At 33.0% G+C, this 16,253-nt stretch overlaps 1 protein-coding gene across 3 annotated transcripts in view; it reads right to left on the reverse strand.

The window, feature by feature from the left end:
• Window positions 1–15,912, reverse strand: part of LOC144300198 (uncharacterized) — a 35,698-nt gene extending 19,786 nt beyond the window's left edge. For 2 of the 3 annotated variants that reach the window (XR_013366790.1, XR_013366789.1), the window contains exons 1-2: window positions 15,789–15,912; window positions 10,710–10,873 (exon numbers count right to left, since the gene is read on the reverse strand). Coding sequence is in view for 1 of the 3 variants with exons in the window: in XM_077876140.1 (XP_077732266.1) it covers window positions 9,785–9,878; window positions 10,710–10,873; window positions 14,556–14,612 (315 nt within the window). In the remaining 2 variants the exon portion in view is untranslated. Of the gene's footprint in view, window positions 1–9,784; window positions 9,879–10,709; window positions 10,874–14,555; window positions 14,623–15,788 lie in introns of all 3 variants that reach the window. The other variant, XM_077876140.1, reaches the window with a different exon arrangement.
• Window positions 15,913–16,253: the final 341 nt, after the last annotated feature.

A 16,253-nucleotide genomic window follows, 5' to 3' on the forward strand; every position in this document is an offset into this window, starting at 1 on the left:
TAGTTAAAATACTTTTGTCACATGAATATATTAAATCTATTTAGTCTTTTAAAATAGTTTGTTTGCTCAAATTGACTACTGGTATTCCTCCCCAGTGATCATTAATTTATACCCAGTGTCTTTGAAATACCTATTATGTTCTAGACCTCTTTTTTAAGATCTTAGAGACAGCAGTGAATAAAGGACAAAAAATATGTTTTAATGGAGTGTACATTTTAGTGGCAAAAGACAAATAATAAGCAAACAAATTTTATAGTACACCAGTTGGAGGTAAGTAAGCATAAAGGAGGATAAACACTGAGGTTGTTACATTAGTAAATAAGGAGGTGAGGAAAGATCTCAGTGATAAGATCATATTTAAAAAGAGGGCGATTAAGTGAATTATGAATATTGTAGGAAGAACATTTTAGACATAGATAAGAGGAAGAAAATAGGCTTTGTGACATATATTTGGAATTGGGGCAAAGCTGGTAGGAAGTGAGGTCAAAGAGATTTGGGAAGTCATAGGAAGTGGGGAAGAAAACAAAAGTCTATCATAAAGACTCAGCTTGACTACGTTAAGGACTTCAGCTTTAATTCAGTCTAATGTGGAAAGCCACTGGAAGATCTTGAGTAATGACAGAGACATGCTCTGACTTTGTTCTAAAACTGTCATTCAGGCTGACACATTTAGAATCCACAGCAGAGAGTGAAAGATGAGAGTAGACCGTTTAGGAAAGTGTTTCAATAATCCAGATAAGTGATGGCAGTGACTTAGAACTGAGTGAGAGGAAAAGAAGTGGTATAAAGTGGTCAGATTCTGAAAATATTGTAAAGGTTACAATATTTGTTGTTGGTTCAGATTTGGAGAATGTGAGATAGAGGAGTCAAAGATGAGTTCTAGGCTTTGGTCCCAAACACCTAGAAAGATGGAGAAAGAGTTACTAAGTTGAAGAAGATTGAGGGAGGACCAGGTTTGGGCAAGGTGGTATAATATTTATTAGTTTACCTATTGGTGAAAATCAGAAATGTGTTGTGTTGTTTTCCTAGGACTACTGTGACAAAGTTGCACAAATTTGGTGACTTAGAACAACAGAAATAGAATCTCCCATGGCAGTGGAGGCTAGAAATCTGAAATCAATGCATCAACGGGGACACTCCAATGCTTCTATGGGATCCTTCTTTGCTTCTTCTAGTTTCTAGTTGTGGGCGTTACTTGGTTGGTGGCAATCTCTGCCTCTTGGTCACATGGCAATCTCCCTGTATCTCTGTGACTTCACATGGCCGTCTTCTTATGAGGAAGCCAGTCAAGTTGAGTTAAAAATCCATACTACTCCAGTATAAACTCATCCTAACCTGACAAATTACATCTGCATCAATTTTATTTCCAACTAAGGTACTATTGTGAGGCATGAGGACTTGACTATATATACATATATTGGAGAGGGGCCAAAATTAACCTATAAGAATTACAAATATGTGACATTTGAAAGTAAAACCTTCAGGCATAGGCATTGAATAAATAGGGGACTATACTAGTTGGAGATACCTGGGTTACAGATATAAATTTGGAAATCATCATAGTGTAAATGGTATCGAAAGCCATGAGCTGGAATAAGTCTATGCAGGGAATCCAAAGACAGAGGCCTGGAATACTTCATTATAAAATAGAGAGAGTAGGAGACGCAAGCAGAAAAGAATCAAAAGAAAACATCAGTGGGTTTTAGAATCATCAAAAGGAGAGACAACTAGACAACATATGCTGACACATGTAATAAGTAACAATTCCTCTCTGGCTGTTTCCTCTCATTGATGATCATCGTGTGAACACATTAATACATTAGAGTTGCAAAATGGTGAATTCTAATTCTTTCACCACTTGTTATCTGGAACATATAAAAAAGTAAAACTTCCCTTTGTCACCTATTTGGTCACCCAGAGTACATAGTTCTTATAGGAATGGGAAAAATATTTTCTTTATTTCCTCTATCACTTTTCAGAACAAGAGATTGGTCCTCTAACAATAGTGACCACTGATTATGCTCTTTAAAAATTTATTTTAGTATTATTGTAGACTAATATATTTAAACCTGTTTGACTTCAATCCATTACAGTTTTGTTTGTTGAAGCTCCGATTGCCCCAGCTCTGACTAGTGGGAACCTATCCTAGTTAGCTTCTGAGTTCTTTTGACATGACTCTTTCAGTCTTTGATAGTTCTTTTGATCTCAGCTTTAACATCTCATACAATTCCTGTGCCAAAGCCAGAAATCAGCCATTTCTCCAGAGACTTATTTTCTCTTAGTGGGAAATAGTAATTATTACAAAGGATAGAGTTGGGAAATATACATTTTTAAGATAAGTGCATCATAAATTCATACTATTACTACCAATTAAAATTCAAAACCCTTGGGTTCAACTTACGCACGTCAATGTTAGACTTGTATCTTTTTTCTTTCATATACAAAATATATATTCTCAATTTCAACATAATTCTTCCTTTGCAAAAATAAGAAGGAAACAAATTTAAAATAACAATATCTGTATAATATACAATATGATAATTTAAAAGGAAGGGTTAATTTTCTTATTTATTTATTCCTTTAACAAATATTTTTGTTTTAGGATATAGTTTATCCCTTAGAATATATAGTCAGATAGTTGTATCATAAAGTCATTCAAAATAGCTCTTCTCTAAGCATTTTTTCTATCAACTAAATACACAATGAATTTCACTTATTTCATTTTGCTTTTCATTTTTATAGATCTTTTTATTTTATTTGTCCTTTTTTTAAGTAAGCTCCACACTCAATGTGAGGCTTGAACTCATGACCCCGAGATCAAGAGTCACATGCTCCACCAATACACCCATCCAGGCATCTCCCTTTTTGTCTTAAGTTAATGTAAAGTATTTACAAGAGTCCAAAGTTAACTTTATGAAAATTATAGATTTAAATAAATTTATCTTTTATGTCTGTTTTCCCCATTGTATTGTCTCTCTACCCCCTTAGAAAAATCTCTATTTACTTATGTTTTATGGTTTTTCATTCCTAACTCAACCAATGTTTGAGCAAGCAAATACATATCTATAGTCATAACTCTTTTTTTGATAATGGGTTTTTAAGTATACAAATTTAACTCTACCTTGCTTCTTTTACTTATAAATATATTATGGAGCTAAAGCCATAGTTGTATATTAGAAATATTCCTCATTGCTTTTTACATATGTATACTGCCATTTGTGTATATAGCATAGTTTATCCAACCAGTGCCATAACAAACTTATTTCTTACAGGTGGAATTTGAGTTGTCTTTTGCTTTTAAAAGAATGCTATGATGAAAAAGCTTACACATACATCTTTTGTATTTTTATCACCATTAAAAAAAAATAGATTCCTAAAAGTACAATTGCTAGGGCAAATATACATGTAGTTATTGTAGATATTCCAAATTTCCATATGTATATATTTCTTCATAATATATGTCCCCCCCCCAAAAAAAAAATATATGTCCCCAAAGCTTCACCAACAAATTACATTAAAATTCTAGATTTTTTTCAATTTAGTAAATAAGAAATGGTATCTCAGTGTCATTTTAATTTCTTTTTTTATGATGTATGTGGAGTTTACCATTTTTCATGTTTAAGAACTATTCACATTTCTTTATCTGTGAATTGTCTATTTCTCTAGTTCATTTTTCTGTAAGATTAACTTTTTTCTTTTCATGTTTAAAAATACTTTATGAAAAAAATAAAAATGCTTTATATCTGTATTTAAATGCAATCATACTCTCAAAATGTAAATGATTTTTTAAACAGTGTTCACTCATTGAACATTATTATTACATCTGGGGCACTTTCCATGTTATTTCATCCCAAACATATTCCACCAATACTCTCATAGTACAACATTTATGGTAAAATGGATTAAATTTCATTTTATGAGGCATTTAGAAAACTTGCTTTTCTCAAATATAAACATATATTTATACATAATGCTTTAATAAACAAATTATTTTTATGAAGTTATGGCAGGATACAGCAAAAAAAGAAAAAAAATTATGGGAAAATGAATATTTTTGTAGGTTTGAAAACAAGATACGGACTAATTCATAGAATTTCTTATAAAGGGTTTAGATTCCACTTTTATCATACTAGTGCCTGCATAAAACTTCCTGAGAGATTACAATTTAGTTAGAATAAAAATGCATTTGATATTTTAAAGTATTGGTTCAAGTAAGCATTTTTCATTTTAAAGTATTTCTTTATGATTTATCCATCCACATTCTTTAATCCTGATATGTTTATTTGTCTTAACTATATATAATTGTGGCATTATTTTCTGTGCACACATTTACTGGCTCACATTGCCAAAGAATTACATTTTCACTAATAAATTAATAATTATATACAAATTACATGTTCCTCTTGATATTTTTTCTTTTACAAAAACTTGAAATATATTTCTCCCTACCCGGATTTTGAATACTCTATTTTTATTTAAAAATTTGATCTTTTATATTGAGTTAATCAAACTGAACTTATTTAATTGTAATCGAAATTTCGATTTCCTCAAATTACTAATAGGCCACCATAATGTGTTCATTTAATAATACTCCATTTTTCATTGATTTCTGATATGATTTAAATGACATAAATCATTAAATTGGTTGTAATTTCTCAATCTTTTTTTTCATATCACATTAATATTCTGATATCTATGTCTGAGTGGTCCATGAATATAATCATGAGGCACTGTCATGAATTGAACAATTTATATAATGAAAATTTAGGGCAGCTCCGGTGGCTCAGTGGTTTAGTGCCCGCCTTTGGCCCAGGGCATGATCCTGGAGACCCAGGATCGAGTCCCACATCGGGCTCCCTGCGTGGAGCCTGCTTCTCCCTCTGCCTGTCTCTGTGCCTCTCTCTCTCTCTGTGTGTATGTCTCTCATGAATAAGTAAATTAAAAATCTTAAAAAAAAGAAGAAAATGTATATAAAGTCAATTTATAACCAACTTAGCATTAGCATCTTCCATTGAAGATGGAAGTTTTCATCTTCTATTGAAGTTTTCCTCATTGAAAAATATCTTATTATTTTTATAAGTGTTCTCTATACACTTCAGAAGACAGTCCAGTCTATAGCTTGCAAATCTAGAATTTTAATTTAATTGATCATAACCTTTATTTTTCACTTCTTTTGTAGCTAACTATATATTCAAATGTTATAATCCATCCAGTTTCCTGTCAATTTTTCCTTGAGTTTCATGTTTAGTTTTTTTTTTAATATTTAGTTTTTATTGTTAGTTTTGACACATAAGTGTTTAGTACTTATAATAAAGAAACCTAGTACTAATACTACTAATATCAGTTTTCTCCTTTTCTTCCTATGATAGTACTTAGTATATTTCCCATTCTTTCTTGCTTTTGGTGAGGTCATATAATAAGGCTCTGGCCAATAGGATATGTAGAGAAATGATCTCTGCCAATTTAGGATTATTCTTGTTCTCATAATTCCTTACACTTTCTCTTCATTTGTCCATTATCCATATTCTAAAATTTCAGTGGACAATGGTAAGGCTCTAGAAGATAACAGAGCAGCTAAATTGTAACAGACTATTTTCCAGAATAAAAAACTCCCAGTTTCTGCAGTGAAGTGCCACATTAAAGAGATTTATTGTATTAAAAAACTAAAATGGTTTGTTATACCAGGTGACTTATGATGAATAATATAGAGCACTCCTTTTCTCACTATGATTGAATATTTTAGTAAGGTAAAAAGATTCTCTTTATTCTGTTTAATACCTTATACTTTAAATTCTCTATTATTTCTATATTATCTAATAATTGACTTGTTTATCTAACTTATCTAATAAGTTGACTTGTTTCAACTTTTTTACAAAAAGCATGAGACAATTAATATTGCTATTTTGCCCTTTTAATGAAAATTTGACTCTTGAAATTGTTCTCATGCTTTCTTTTTTAATTTATGTCTTTGACATGTTGCCTTTAAAAGTTATTCATTTCTATGTGGATATTTATGAAAGTTATATTGTTTTCTTTATTTTTGGAATCCAAGCAATTTTTTTTGAAAATATCTAAGAATGTATTTACTTTCAATAATTTTTCCTGGATCATAGCAAGCCTTTGAATAAATGGTCTCAATACTTCAAAAAACTAATACACTCTTTATTCTTTCTTTTATTGTATTTGTTCTATTTCCTTCTTTGAGAAGAATCATTACTTCTAGGTTAGGTTTCTATGATTATCCTCTGTTGATATTATTTTCTTCCCATTAATTTTCTTCTTTATAATTTTCTATGTTCTCTGAATACTTATTGTCTTTTCCCACAAATGATTAACTGTTGTATTGTTAAGGCTACTATATACTGGTTTTGTTACTTATTTTATTTAATTGTATTCTCTTTTTTTATGTTCTATTTTGTTCTTCTAAATAGTCCTCTCTTAACACATTCATTTTACTATTTGATTTGTTTAAAAATTAGAGTAGATATCTTCTTTAAAATGTTATATTTCAAGAATTAATTTGTATCAAGGGAGACTCTCCACTGAGTCCTTTTTTTTTTCTTTTCCTCCACTGAGTCATAATGATATTCTCTCCCTTTCCCTTTATCCATGCATGAAAGGAAAGCCCTAAGTTGTAGTGTTAAAGAACCTACGGGAAGCAGGGATTGATCTCAGATTGTTCACAGGTCTTTCATACTCTCTTTGCTTAAAGATGTGTCAGGATATGTCTCTGTGAAATGGAAAACCAGAGCATAGATTGAGAAATACATAGAGGAAAAGCTGACCTACACAATGCTTATAAAATTTACAAATTTACATTAGTTATTTCAGATAAGTAATTCTATTTCAATCTTCTAGGCAATTGAAAGAATATTTTGTTTTTCTAAGCTTATGGTAACCGGAGCAAGAAAAGTGATAGTGGACCCCAGATTAATTTTCACTGCCTGAAAGTTTTCCAAAACTTCTTTCTAAAAGGATAAATGGAAAGTATGTATATAGACTTCACAATTTGGTACTGAGTTAAAATCTGTCTATTCTGTAAATAAAATCACTGCCCTAGCTGGCTCAGCTCCACTGTTAGTTTTTTTGTACCTGGAAACCCATCATAGACTTAGCTGGTATTCATCCAGGTGTGTCTGGTGAACTGGTGGTGGGATTCATTTTTCAGGGATGATTAGCATGAGGAGTTTTGGATGAATGAAGGTGGAACAAGCGGGTATGGGTAACCCAAGGGAGAAAATGGCGTGTGAGATCAACCCACAATGACAATACACATTCTCTTAGTCTGTGCTGGGGAAACTAATGTCTAAGTCTTACCAAGAGAGAGACTTCAGGCAGAGGGGTGCCTGGTTGGCTCAATTGGTTAAGTGTCTGCCTTTGGTTCAGGTCATGATCTCAGAGTCCAGGGATTGAGCCCAGAGTCTGGCTACCTGGTCGGCAGAGAGTCTGCTCCTCCCTCTTCCTCTGCCCCTGCTTGTCCTCTCTCTCTCTTTCTCTTTCTCATTCTCAAATAAATAAATAAATATTTTAAAAAGAGAGACTTCAGGAAGAATTTAAAAAGGAATTTCAGGAAACTGGGAAAACAAACAGTCATGCCTATAAGCTTAAATGAAAAGTGTAACTCAGAGTAGGAAGAAGAGCCATCTCTTTGTTTCTGTGGAAAGTATATGAGAAGAGTCTTATGAGAGTGATCTTCCATTATCCTCTTCTTGGCCTTGGCACTATTGCTAACATACATTTTAATTCTCAATATGTTGAAAATCTCAAACTCCATAATTATTATTTTGGTTTAAAATGGCCAACTAACTTAGAAGAAGATTAAAAATGACAAAAAGAAGTCTACTATATTTACCATTCTAGTGCTCTTAATTCTTTTGTTTCAATCCATAGTGTATGTTTTTTGTATTGTCTGTGTCTTGAAATAGCACTCAATTTCTTCTCTACTTTCTTGAGCATATGAAACATAGTTATAATTGTTTTATCCTTTTCTACTTATTATATAATCTTTATCATTTTTCACTGTGTAGATACGGATTGAATTTTTTCTTTATTGTGGATTGTATTTCTGCGTTTCTTTACATCTTTAACAATCTCTGGTAAAATGTCAGGCATTTTTAATCTTGTATCGCTGAGTCCTGGGTATTTTTGTATTTCTATAAATATTCTTAGCATTGTATGTATTATGAGCAGTTAGATTACTCAGAAATAGCTTGATCCATTTGGGCTTTGCTTTTAAGCTTTGATATGAAGACCAGATTAGTCTTTGGTTGAAGACTAATTATGCTCCACTACTGAGGAAATATCTATTTAAGCATCCTAGCTGATGTCCCATGAATTGCAAGATTTTCCAGTCTGGTTGGTGGCAGTACAAATCCTCTGACATTTATAAATCACAGGGATTATTTTCTCTGTTGCTCTTGCTTCTTTGTTTGTTTCCCAGACTTGGATAGTTTTCTGGCATGTATGCACAAATCAGTACTCAAATGAAGACTTGACGAAGATCTCATTGCAGATCTCTGGAGTTCTTTTTCTGTGCAATTCTTTCCTTTCTGCTTATCCATGACTGTTCTGCCAGCTGTATCTCCATAACTTAAAGAGATGGTTCAATTCCATCTTGGTAGGACACAATGTTTTGGAATTCCATTCCTCTGCAGGGAGTAAACTAGGACAGTATCCTGTGTCAGTGGTCACTGTACTATGTTGTCCAGTGTTCAAGGTCTACAAAACATTGTTTTTATATATTTTATTTGTTTTTTAATTGTTTCAGGCAGGAGGGTTTTTCTGGTGCCTTTGACAGTGTGTTACTCAGAAGCAGAACTCCCTCAATACTTTTTCTTGTCAAAGAGAAAGAGAGAGCATGTGTGCATGAGTGAGGGGACGGGAGGCAGAAGGAGAGGGAGAGAGAGAATCTTAAGAAGGCTCTATACCCAGCGCAGAGCGTGATGCAGGGTTCTATCTAAGGACCCTGAGATCATGACCTGAGAGGAAATTAAGTGTCAGACACTTAACCAACTGAGCCCCAGGCAGCCTCCCTATACATTTTTAATACCGTCTTTCCTCTATCAATGTAAAATGTTGTTTGTACTATATTCCAATAATTCTAATACATACATTGTTTAGTTTCTAGACTCTCTTCTATGAACAGTGCCAATATTACATGAATTTTGTGAATAAAATTTCATGATATATATCTCTCTATTTCTTAGGCCTGGCCTTCTAGCATTTGCAATCTTGTGATTATTTTTCCCTTTTCTATAATTTTCTTATTCTTATATTATTCTTCAACATACCTTGTAACATAAAACATATAACATAAACTTCATAATCTTTGCCTGATGCCATTTCAGCAAAATATGTTTGTTTTTCATTTTACATTGAAGATAGATTGATTCAAGCTACATGACACCTTTATATATTTTTATTTTTTTATGCTTTTGTATTTCTTCCAAAAGCAAGACATACCTTTTTCAAACTCTATGTCTCCCTATGCTGACCCCTCAATAGAAGTTGTTTGCTTCATATATTCCCTCAACATTTTAAGTTTTTAAAAAAAGTTTTTAAATTTAATTAAATTTAATCATATATATAATTTAATTATTATATGTAATTTAATTCAATTATATTTAAATAATGTTTAAATAAAATTAAGTATTTTAAATGTTAAGTATTTAAAACTAAGTAATTTTAAGTATTTTAGAACATTTATTGCTTTTTTACAATTGTCTGTTTTCTCCAATAATTTATCTTCATGAGTTAGAATTTACATATGGAAATGTTGGGGCACCTGGGTAGCTAGGTCGATTATGTGTCCAACTCTTGATCTCAGCTCAGGTCTTGATCTTAGGGTCTTAAGTTCAAGCCTCATGTTCGGTTCCATCCTGGGCAAAGGAGCATTATTTAAAAAATAATAATTTATATGTGGAAATGTTTTGCATTTGATATTTGAAATTTTAACTATGTTGTCTATTATCTAGTGATTTCTAATGTTTTTTTAGCTCATTCTCTTGGATTTATGAAATGATGCTACTTTTTCAGTTCTCCTTTCTAGCATATAAAACTTATAATTCATTCTTAGGTCCACTACATTAAGTAGTCCTCTGAAACAATATTTAAAAATATCATAGATAGTAAATTCATTTTTCTGATTTCTGATTTTCTTGGAAATTCTGCTATTTCACTATTATACATGATGCCAAATTTTGTTTTCTGATAGTTGATTATTTTCATGTTAAGAATATATCTACTCGGGCAGCCCCAGTGGCTCAGCCTTTTGGCGCTGCCTTCAGCCCAGGGTGTGATCCTGGAGACCCGGGATCAAGTCCCACATCAGGCTCCTTGCGTGGAGCCTGCTTCTCCCTCTGCCTGTGTCTCTGCCTCTCTCTCTCTCTCTCTCTCTCTCTCTCTGTCTGTCTTTCATGAATAAATAAATAAAATATTTTTAAAAAAGAATATATCCATTCATTCCTATATATTTAGGGAGAAAAGAGATCTTATTAGGGACATAAATATTTGTCAAAAGCTACAATATCAACCAAAAAAAAAAAAAAAAGCCCCAGGTCAAGAATAAATATATTTTAAATTAGTTTTGACTATAAATCTTTGCAAAATGAAATTTGTACTGAAGCTACAACCAAAACAGGCAAAATGCATTTACTTAGAGAAAGGAAAATAAGACATGGTTGACCAACTTTTAAGCTCCCATCTCTCACCCAATTTGTGGACTCTGGGACATGTCTATACACTCCAAGTCTGCTCCATGAACACTGAAACCTGACAGTGATGACCAAACCTGACTACGCATAAGCATCGCTGGAGAACTTCTTCTTAATGTAGAGTCCAAGGCTGATCTCCTTGAGATTCTGATTCTGTAACTCTAGGGAAAAGAATGGAACTCTGTGTTTAAAATCTTCTCCAAGGAATTCTCTGATTGAGCTTGTTTTGAGTCATTGCTTTGGACCGTATGAAGTCTATACTGTATGTTCAGCTTTATAGCATTATTCTATTCTGTAAACATTTAGAATATTGCATAAATATAAGCATGTCAGCCTAAAGCACATGGTAATAAGCACATGTTTTGAATGTAAACTATGTAAGAAAAGAAATAAAATAACCTATATATAAGTGGTCTATAATGCCATTCCTTTTTCTTGGTATATCAAGGCAAAAATGGGGTATAATTTAGTCAGTGCTATTTTTGGACCAGGATCTCTGCAGAAGCTTTGGAAAATTAGTTTAAAATAATTTAGATTGTTTTGTAAATCTTGACTCGATATGTTCTAGAGAACTATGATCCATTGTGGTTGGGCACATATATCTTTTATTAAAGAGAGAACTGACAGTAATGACACTATTATTCAAATACATTGTAATGTTAAAAGTATTCATGTTGCCCAACTTTCTGCCCAGAGTGTGTATATTAATGATCAATTTATTTTGCCACAGGGAACAAAGGAACATTTTTTACTTTCCTATGGGCTATAACAGGCCCTGTAACTAAGTCGCATAAAATGTTGCTATAAACCAATATAATTAGGAGTCATCAGTGCTCTTTTTTTCTAAGTATAAGATATAAAAGAATTGAAAGGAACGTGTCTATTGAAAGTTTCATTTAAAATGATAAAAATACAGTTTAAAATACATGGAAAAAAATCAAATAGATAACCCACAGTCACTTAACAAGAAAGAGAAATCAAAACAAAATCTGGGATATTTTCAGTTTTCAGACAGCAAACCAAAGTAATAGATGTTAAAATAGCAAAGCTTTAGGGCAGCCTGGATGGCTCAGCGGTTTGGTGCCACCCTCAGCCCAGGGTGTGACCCTGGAGACCCAGGATTGAGTCTCATGTCAGGCTCCCTGCATGGAGCCTGCTTCTCCCTCTGCCTGTGTCTCTGCCTCTCTCTCTCTCTCTCTGTCTCTCATGAATAAATACATAAATTTCTTTTAAAAATAGCAAAGCTTTGATCATAAAAAAAACTCCCTGAATTTTTAGTGGTAATAATTATATACTACCTATTTAGTGATACTATTTACTAAGAGACATGAGGAAATTCAGTAAGTCTCCAAAAAGAAAGCAGTTTGGGCAATAATCCTCATAAAAATTATTGCCTTGATTCACTGATTTACAACTCAATTTTTCTATATGATACATGTTTCAAAAACTTTTAGATTTGAATTACTTACCCCATAGATCAAAAATGGATCAGGACTTGGTATTTCGATAAAGAAAGATCATATGGCATAAACCTATACTAACCGTCACTGTATTTAAAGTCTTAGGGGAAGTACTTCATGATTTCCAAATTATCACATATTGCAATATAATGTCAACTGTGATTTCAATGTGTTACTTCAAGTTTGGTGTTAAATTTCTAAAGTAAAACACCTGCAGTTGGAAGACTAAGATTCTCAGCTGGCTAAGTGACCACCTATACATATCCTGTGACAAATATATTTGAGAGGATATTTTGCCAACTATTATGGGTGGATTTTTACTCTGGCATGTTGCTGCAATCACAACCTTGCTCTCAAATTGTGTGAGTGTACACACTGAGCACACATTAGCTATTGCACAGGAAACTGATGACATAGCAGAGTCGAACCCATTAGAAAGAAAAATGTTTGCTTAAGAAAGATGCAGATTTAACTGATATTGTAAATTGTTCTTAGTAACAGCAAAGTTGTGTGTTTTTATTTTATCTGTGGCATTTAGTTTCAACCAAAATAAGGAAAAGTGATATACAAAAGTAAATAATTGATAATAACAACAACATTATCTACGAGCCTTAAAATTGTTGAAGGCAAAATAGCTCAAATGATTCCTAATGCCTTTCAGGCACATCTGAATCAAATAAGGTAATTATTCTTTAAAATGCTTACACAAAGTCTGATTTGCATGCTAGTAATTGCTATGCCTTGTGGCATCCAGCAATTGACACAGCGATGATTTTAATTATTGTAATTTCATCAGTATAAATACTTCAAAGTTATGCAAATACTATCTCATAATCCACATAGACAGCTCCGAGTATTTGATTTACTAGCCTTGTAAGTCTCTTTGTCTGTGCAGTTTACTCTCAGATGTGACTCTGCATTGCAATTGAAGCCTTTCACTCACATCAAAGCTCTAAATCATAACAAGATGAGCTAATTTTACAAAGACTGACACTTCAAACATTAAGTTGCAAATACAATTAGAAGATGAAATATAAAAAGGACTTTGCTTGGATATCATGGAGCACAGATACCTGCAGCTAATCATGTCTAATGTTTTCTTTGACATGAGAAGTAAAGATACAACTCAAACAAATGTCTTTGCACGAATAAGAACAGAAAAGATCCTCCCCATTACATGCCTAATTTAAATGCTACAATAGTAAAATCTTACTGTCATTTGATAAATCATCATCTTCAGCCAGTAGAGGGTACTGAGTTGCAAATAAGGCTTCCCTCATGAGATACAGATATACTATTTGTAAATCTTAGACTCTTACTCTTGAGTTCTCATGGAGTGGAAACTCTTACAATGGAACACACCCACCAGTTAGGAAATTGTGTTTTTTCAGTAATATTATTGCTAGAAGTTATCCCATCATAGCCTTGAATAAAGCTAAAAATATTTTGCAAGGGGGAAAAGAAGCACATAGGTAATATTTGAGAACATTTTAAAACTCACCTGTGCTCTTATTGTATGCATACAAATTGAAAAAAATGGTAGATATATTTTAAGTTCTTTACAGTTGATGAACTTTTATTGTCCTATTGAAAAACATATATGCAACTTAATTGGCTCTGATTACTACTTTTTTCAATGTATTCACTGCATCAGAAATGTATCAGGTTGTAAGTAGAGGAGAAACAGCAAAAGACAATGGCAAGATATAATTTTCAACAGAGAATAGTGAGTGAACATGCATTACCTATTTGCCATAGATGAATGAGAAAAACCTTGATTCTTCTCAGTGCTTTTTATGAACAGGTCTCTGGTGTCAGATTCTCTGTGATCAGTGTCATTTTCCCATCAGCTTAAGTGGAAAGAGAAGGTGGGACTGGTTTGCTCCTCTTAGAAAATTCTGCTCGGTGAGTTGGTATGTTAAACCGAATTCTAAGATGACACCCTATGAGTTATGTCCTTTTATGAACCCCTCTCCTTGACTACGAGCAGAATTGTAACTTGTAACTTGCCTGTAGGTAAGAGAATATGGCAAAAATATTTGGATAGGTACTCTCTTGATTAGGTTTGGTTATATGGCAAAGGTGATGGGATAGCCACTTTGTGATTGTGCTACATTGTATACAATTCTGTCTTAGCAGACTGGAGTGAGAAATTCTCCTATGGGGCTTGAAGAAGTGAGCAGCCATGCTATGAGAAAGTCTGAGAGAGGATCACATGGCAAAGCAATGTGAGTACCCTTGAGGGACCGAGAGGGATCCTCTGCTGACAATCAGCAAGAAAAGAAAACAGAGACCCCAGTCCTGCCACTGAGAGAAACAACCACATGAGCTTGTAAGAAAGCCTCAAGTCCAGAAAAACAAACAAACAAACAAACAAACAAACCTGATTGATACAGATTGCTGCCGTGGAGATCCAGGGCAGAGGACCCAGATTAGTCATGTTCAGGTTCCTGATGCAAAGGACTTGTGAGTGAATGAATTCATCTTGTCTTATACTATTTTGTGGTAATTTGTTTCACAGCAATAGGAAACAAATACAGTGGATGTCATTGAAATTGGTTAGATTTTGCACTGTATACCCAACATGTGCACCCATGTGTTTGTATTACAGAGTCTTATCATTTTGTATCTCACTCTGCAGCTGGCCTCAGTGGTGACTCTGAGGCTGACCACTGTACATATATCTAAGTGATTGATAAATCAGTATTAGACAACAGGATTCACAGAGGACATTACCTCAATTCTGATACTGCTATACTACAATTCATTTTTTTTCCTTTTCTTTCCACTGGTTTTCCTTTTACCTAAATAACAGTCTTAAAATATGTTTCCTAACTATAAAACAAAGTGGTACTAAAGAATTTATTTAGAAATTATATTCAGCAGAAGAAACAACACATCTTCAATAATCTAAAATCCAAGACTGGTTCCTGAAATAGTAACTTTGGACATGTTGTTAAAATTCTTTGACACCATCTTTCTCATTTATAATTTGGGACTAATTAGATATGGCTCACAAGTCTGTGATAGATATGAGAAATAATAGAAGTACAGTGGCCGGCAAATCGTAGCAATTATGATAACAATGACAGAAAATATGAATGATTTTTTATTCAAAGTCACTGAGACAGATATTTTATACACATTTATATCAGTGGTTTTAAATTTTGGAAAAAAGTAATGAATTATAAATATAGTGCACCAAAGTATTCTATTCCCAATCCCTTTCTAGCCACGGGACTGTGAGATTGTCATAAAACTTCTAGAAGCCCTTATCTCACCTATAAATAAGAGTGATGATATCTACTCTACCTACTTCACAGAGTTTATGTGACTCTCAAAGATGATACATGTGAAATTTTATCACAATTTCATATAAATGCAGGCATTAGAATTATTTCAAAGAAGTATAAGTATATATATATTGAAAAATGAAATAAGTATTATGTAATAATTTAGCACAAAATTTATTGAAACAGTATCTTGGTTCAGTTACCTATTTATACATTCATAAATTTTGCTTTCAAGAATATCTGAGAAAAATCCTCAAAAATTTGACACTCAACCAAGAGAGATGTCAACATCATGTGTTTGAACCTCACAAGTTGTAACTCACCTCTAGAAAAATATTACAAATTCATCTTGAACATGCAGGAAAAATAAAGACTTAAAAGGCAGCTGGAACACCAGAAAACAGACAGCAGCATGAACACCTAAATACATTCTGTGCAACTAACAATGAAACACAGAGAGATAACATCAGTAAGCCACAGTCGTCAAGTGACAGGAGTGACATAACAATGGAATCACAGGAGAGGCACCGAAAAGCACTAAAAATGCAGAATTAATTTTGCACTACCTCCTAGCAAGGTTATGATTTTGCCAAGGTCTCCTCAGACATGCTTTCACTTACTGGACACACTTCAAACTTCTACTCGTTAGCATTGGGAATGGAACGTTTCAAACACACCCGCTGCAGAAAATTCTAACTACGCACACAAATCACTGCCAAGCCTAGAATCCTTCTGCCATGTACTTTGTTAAATAAACATTTATGTTCTTTACAGATATAGTACCTATC

This window comes from Canis aureus, chromosome 28 (genome assembly GCF_053574225.1).
Source record: "Canis aureus isolate CA01 chromosome 28, VMU_Caureus_v.1.0, whole genome shotgun sequence".
In the NCBI taxonomy this organism is placed as follows: Eukaryota; Metazoa; Chordata; class Mammalia; order Carnivora; family Canidae; genus Canis; species Canis aureus.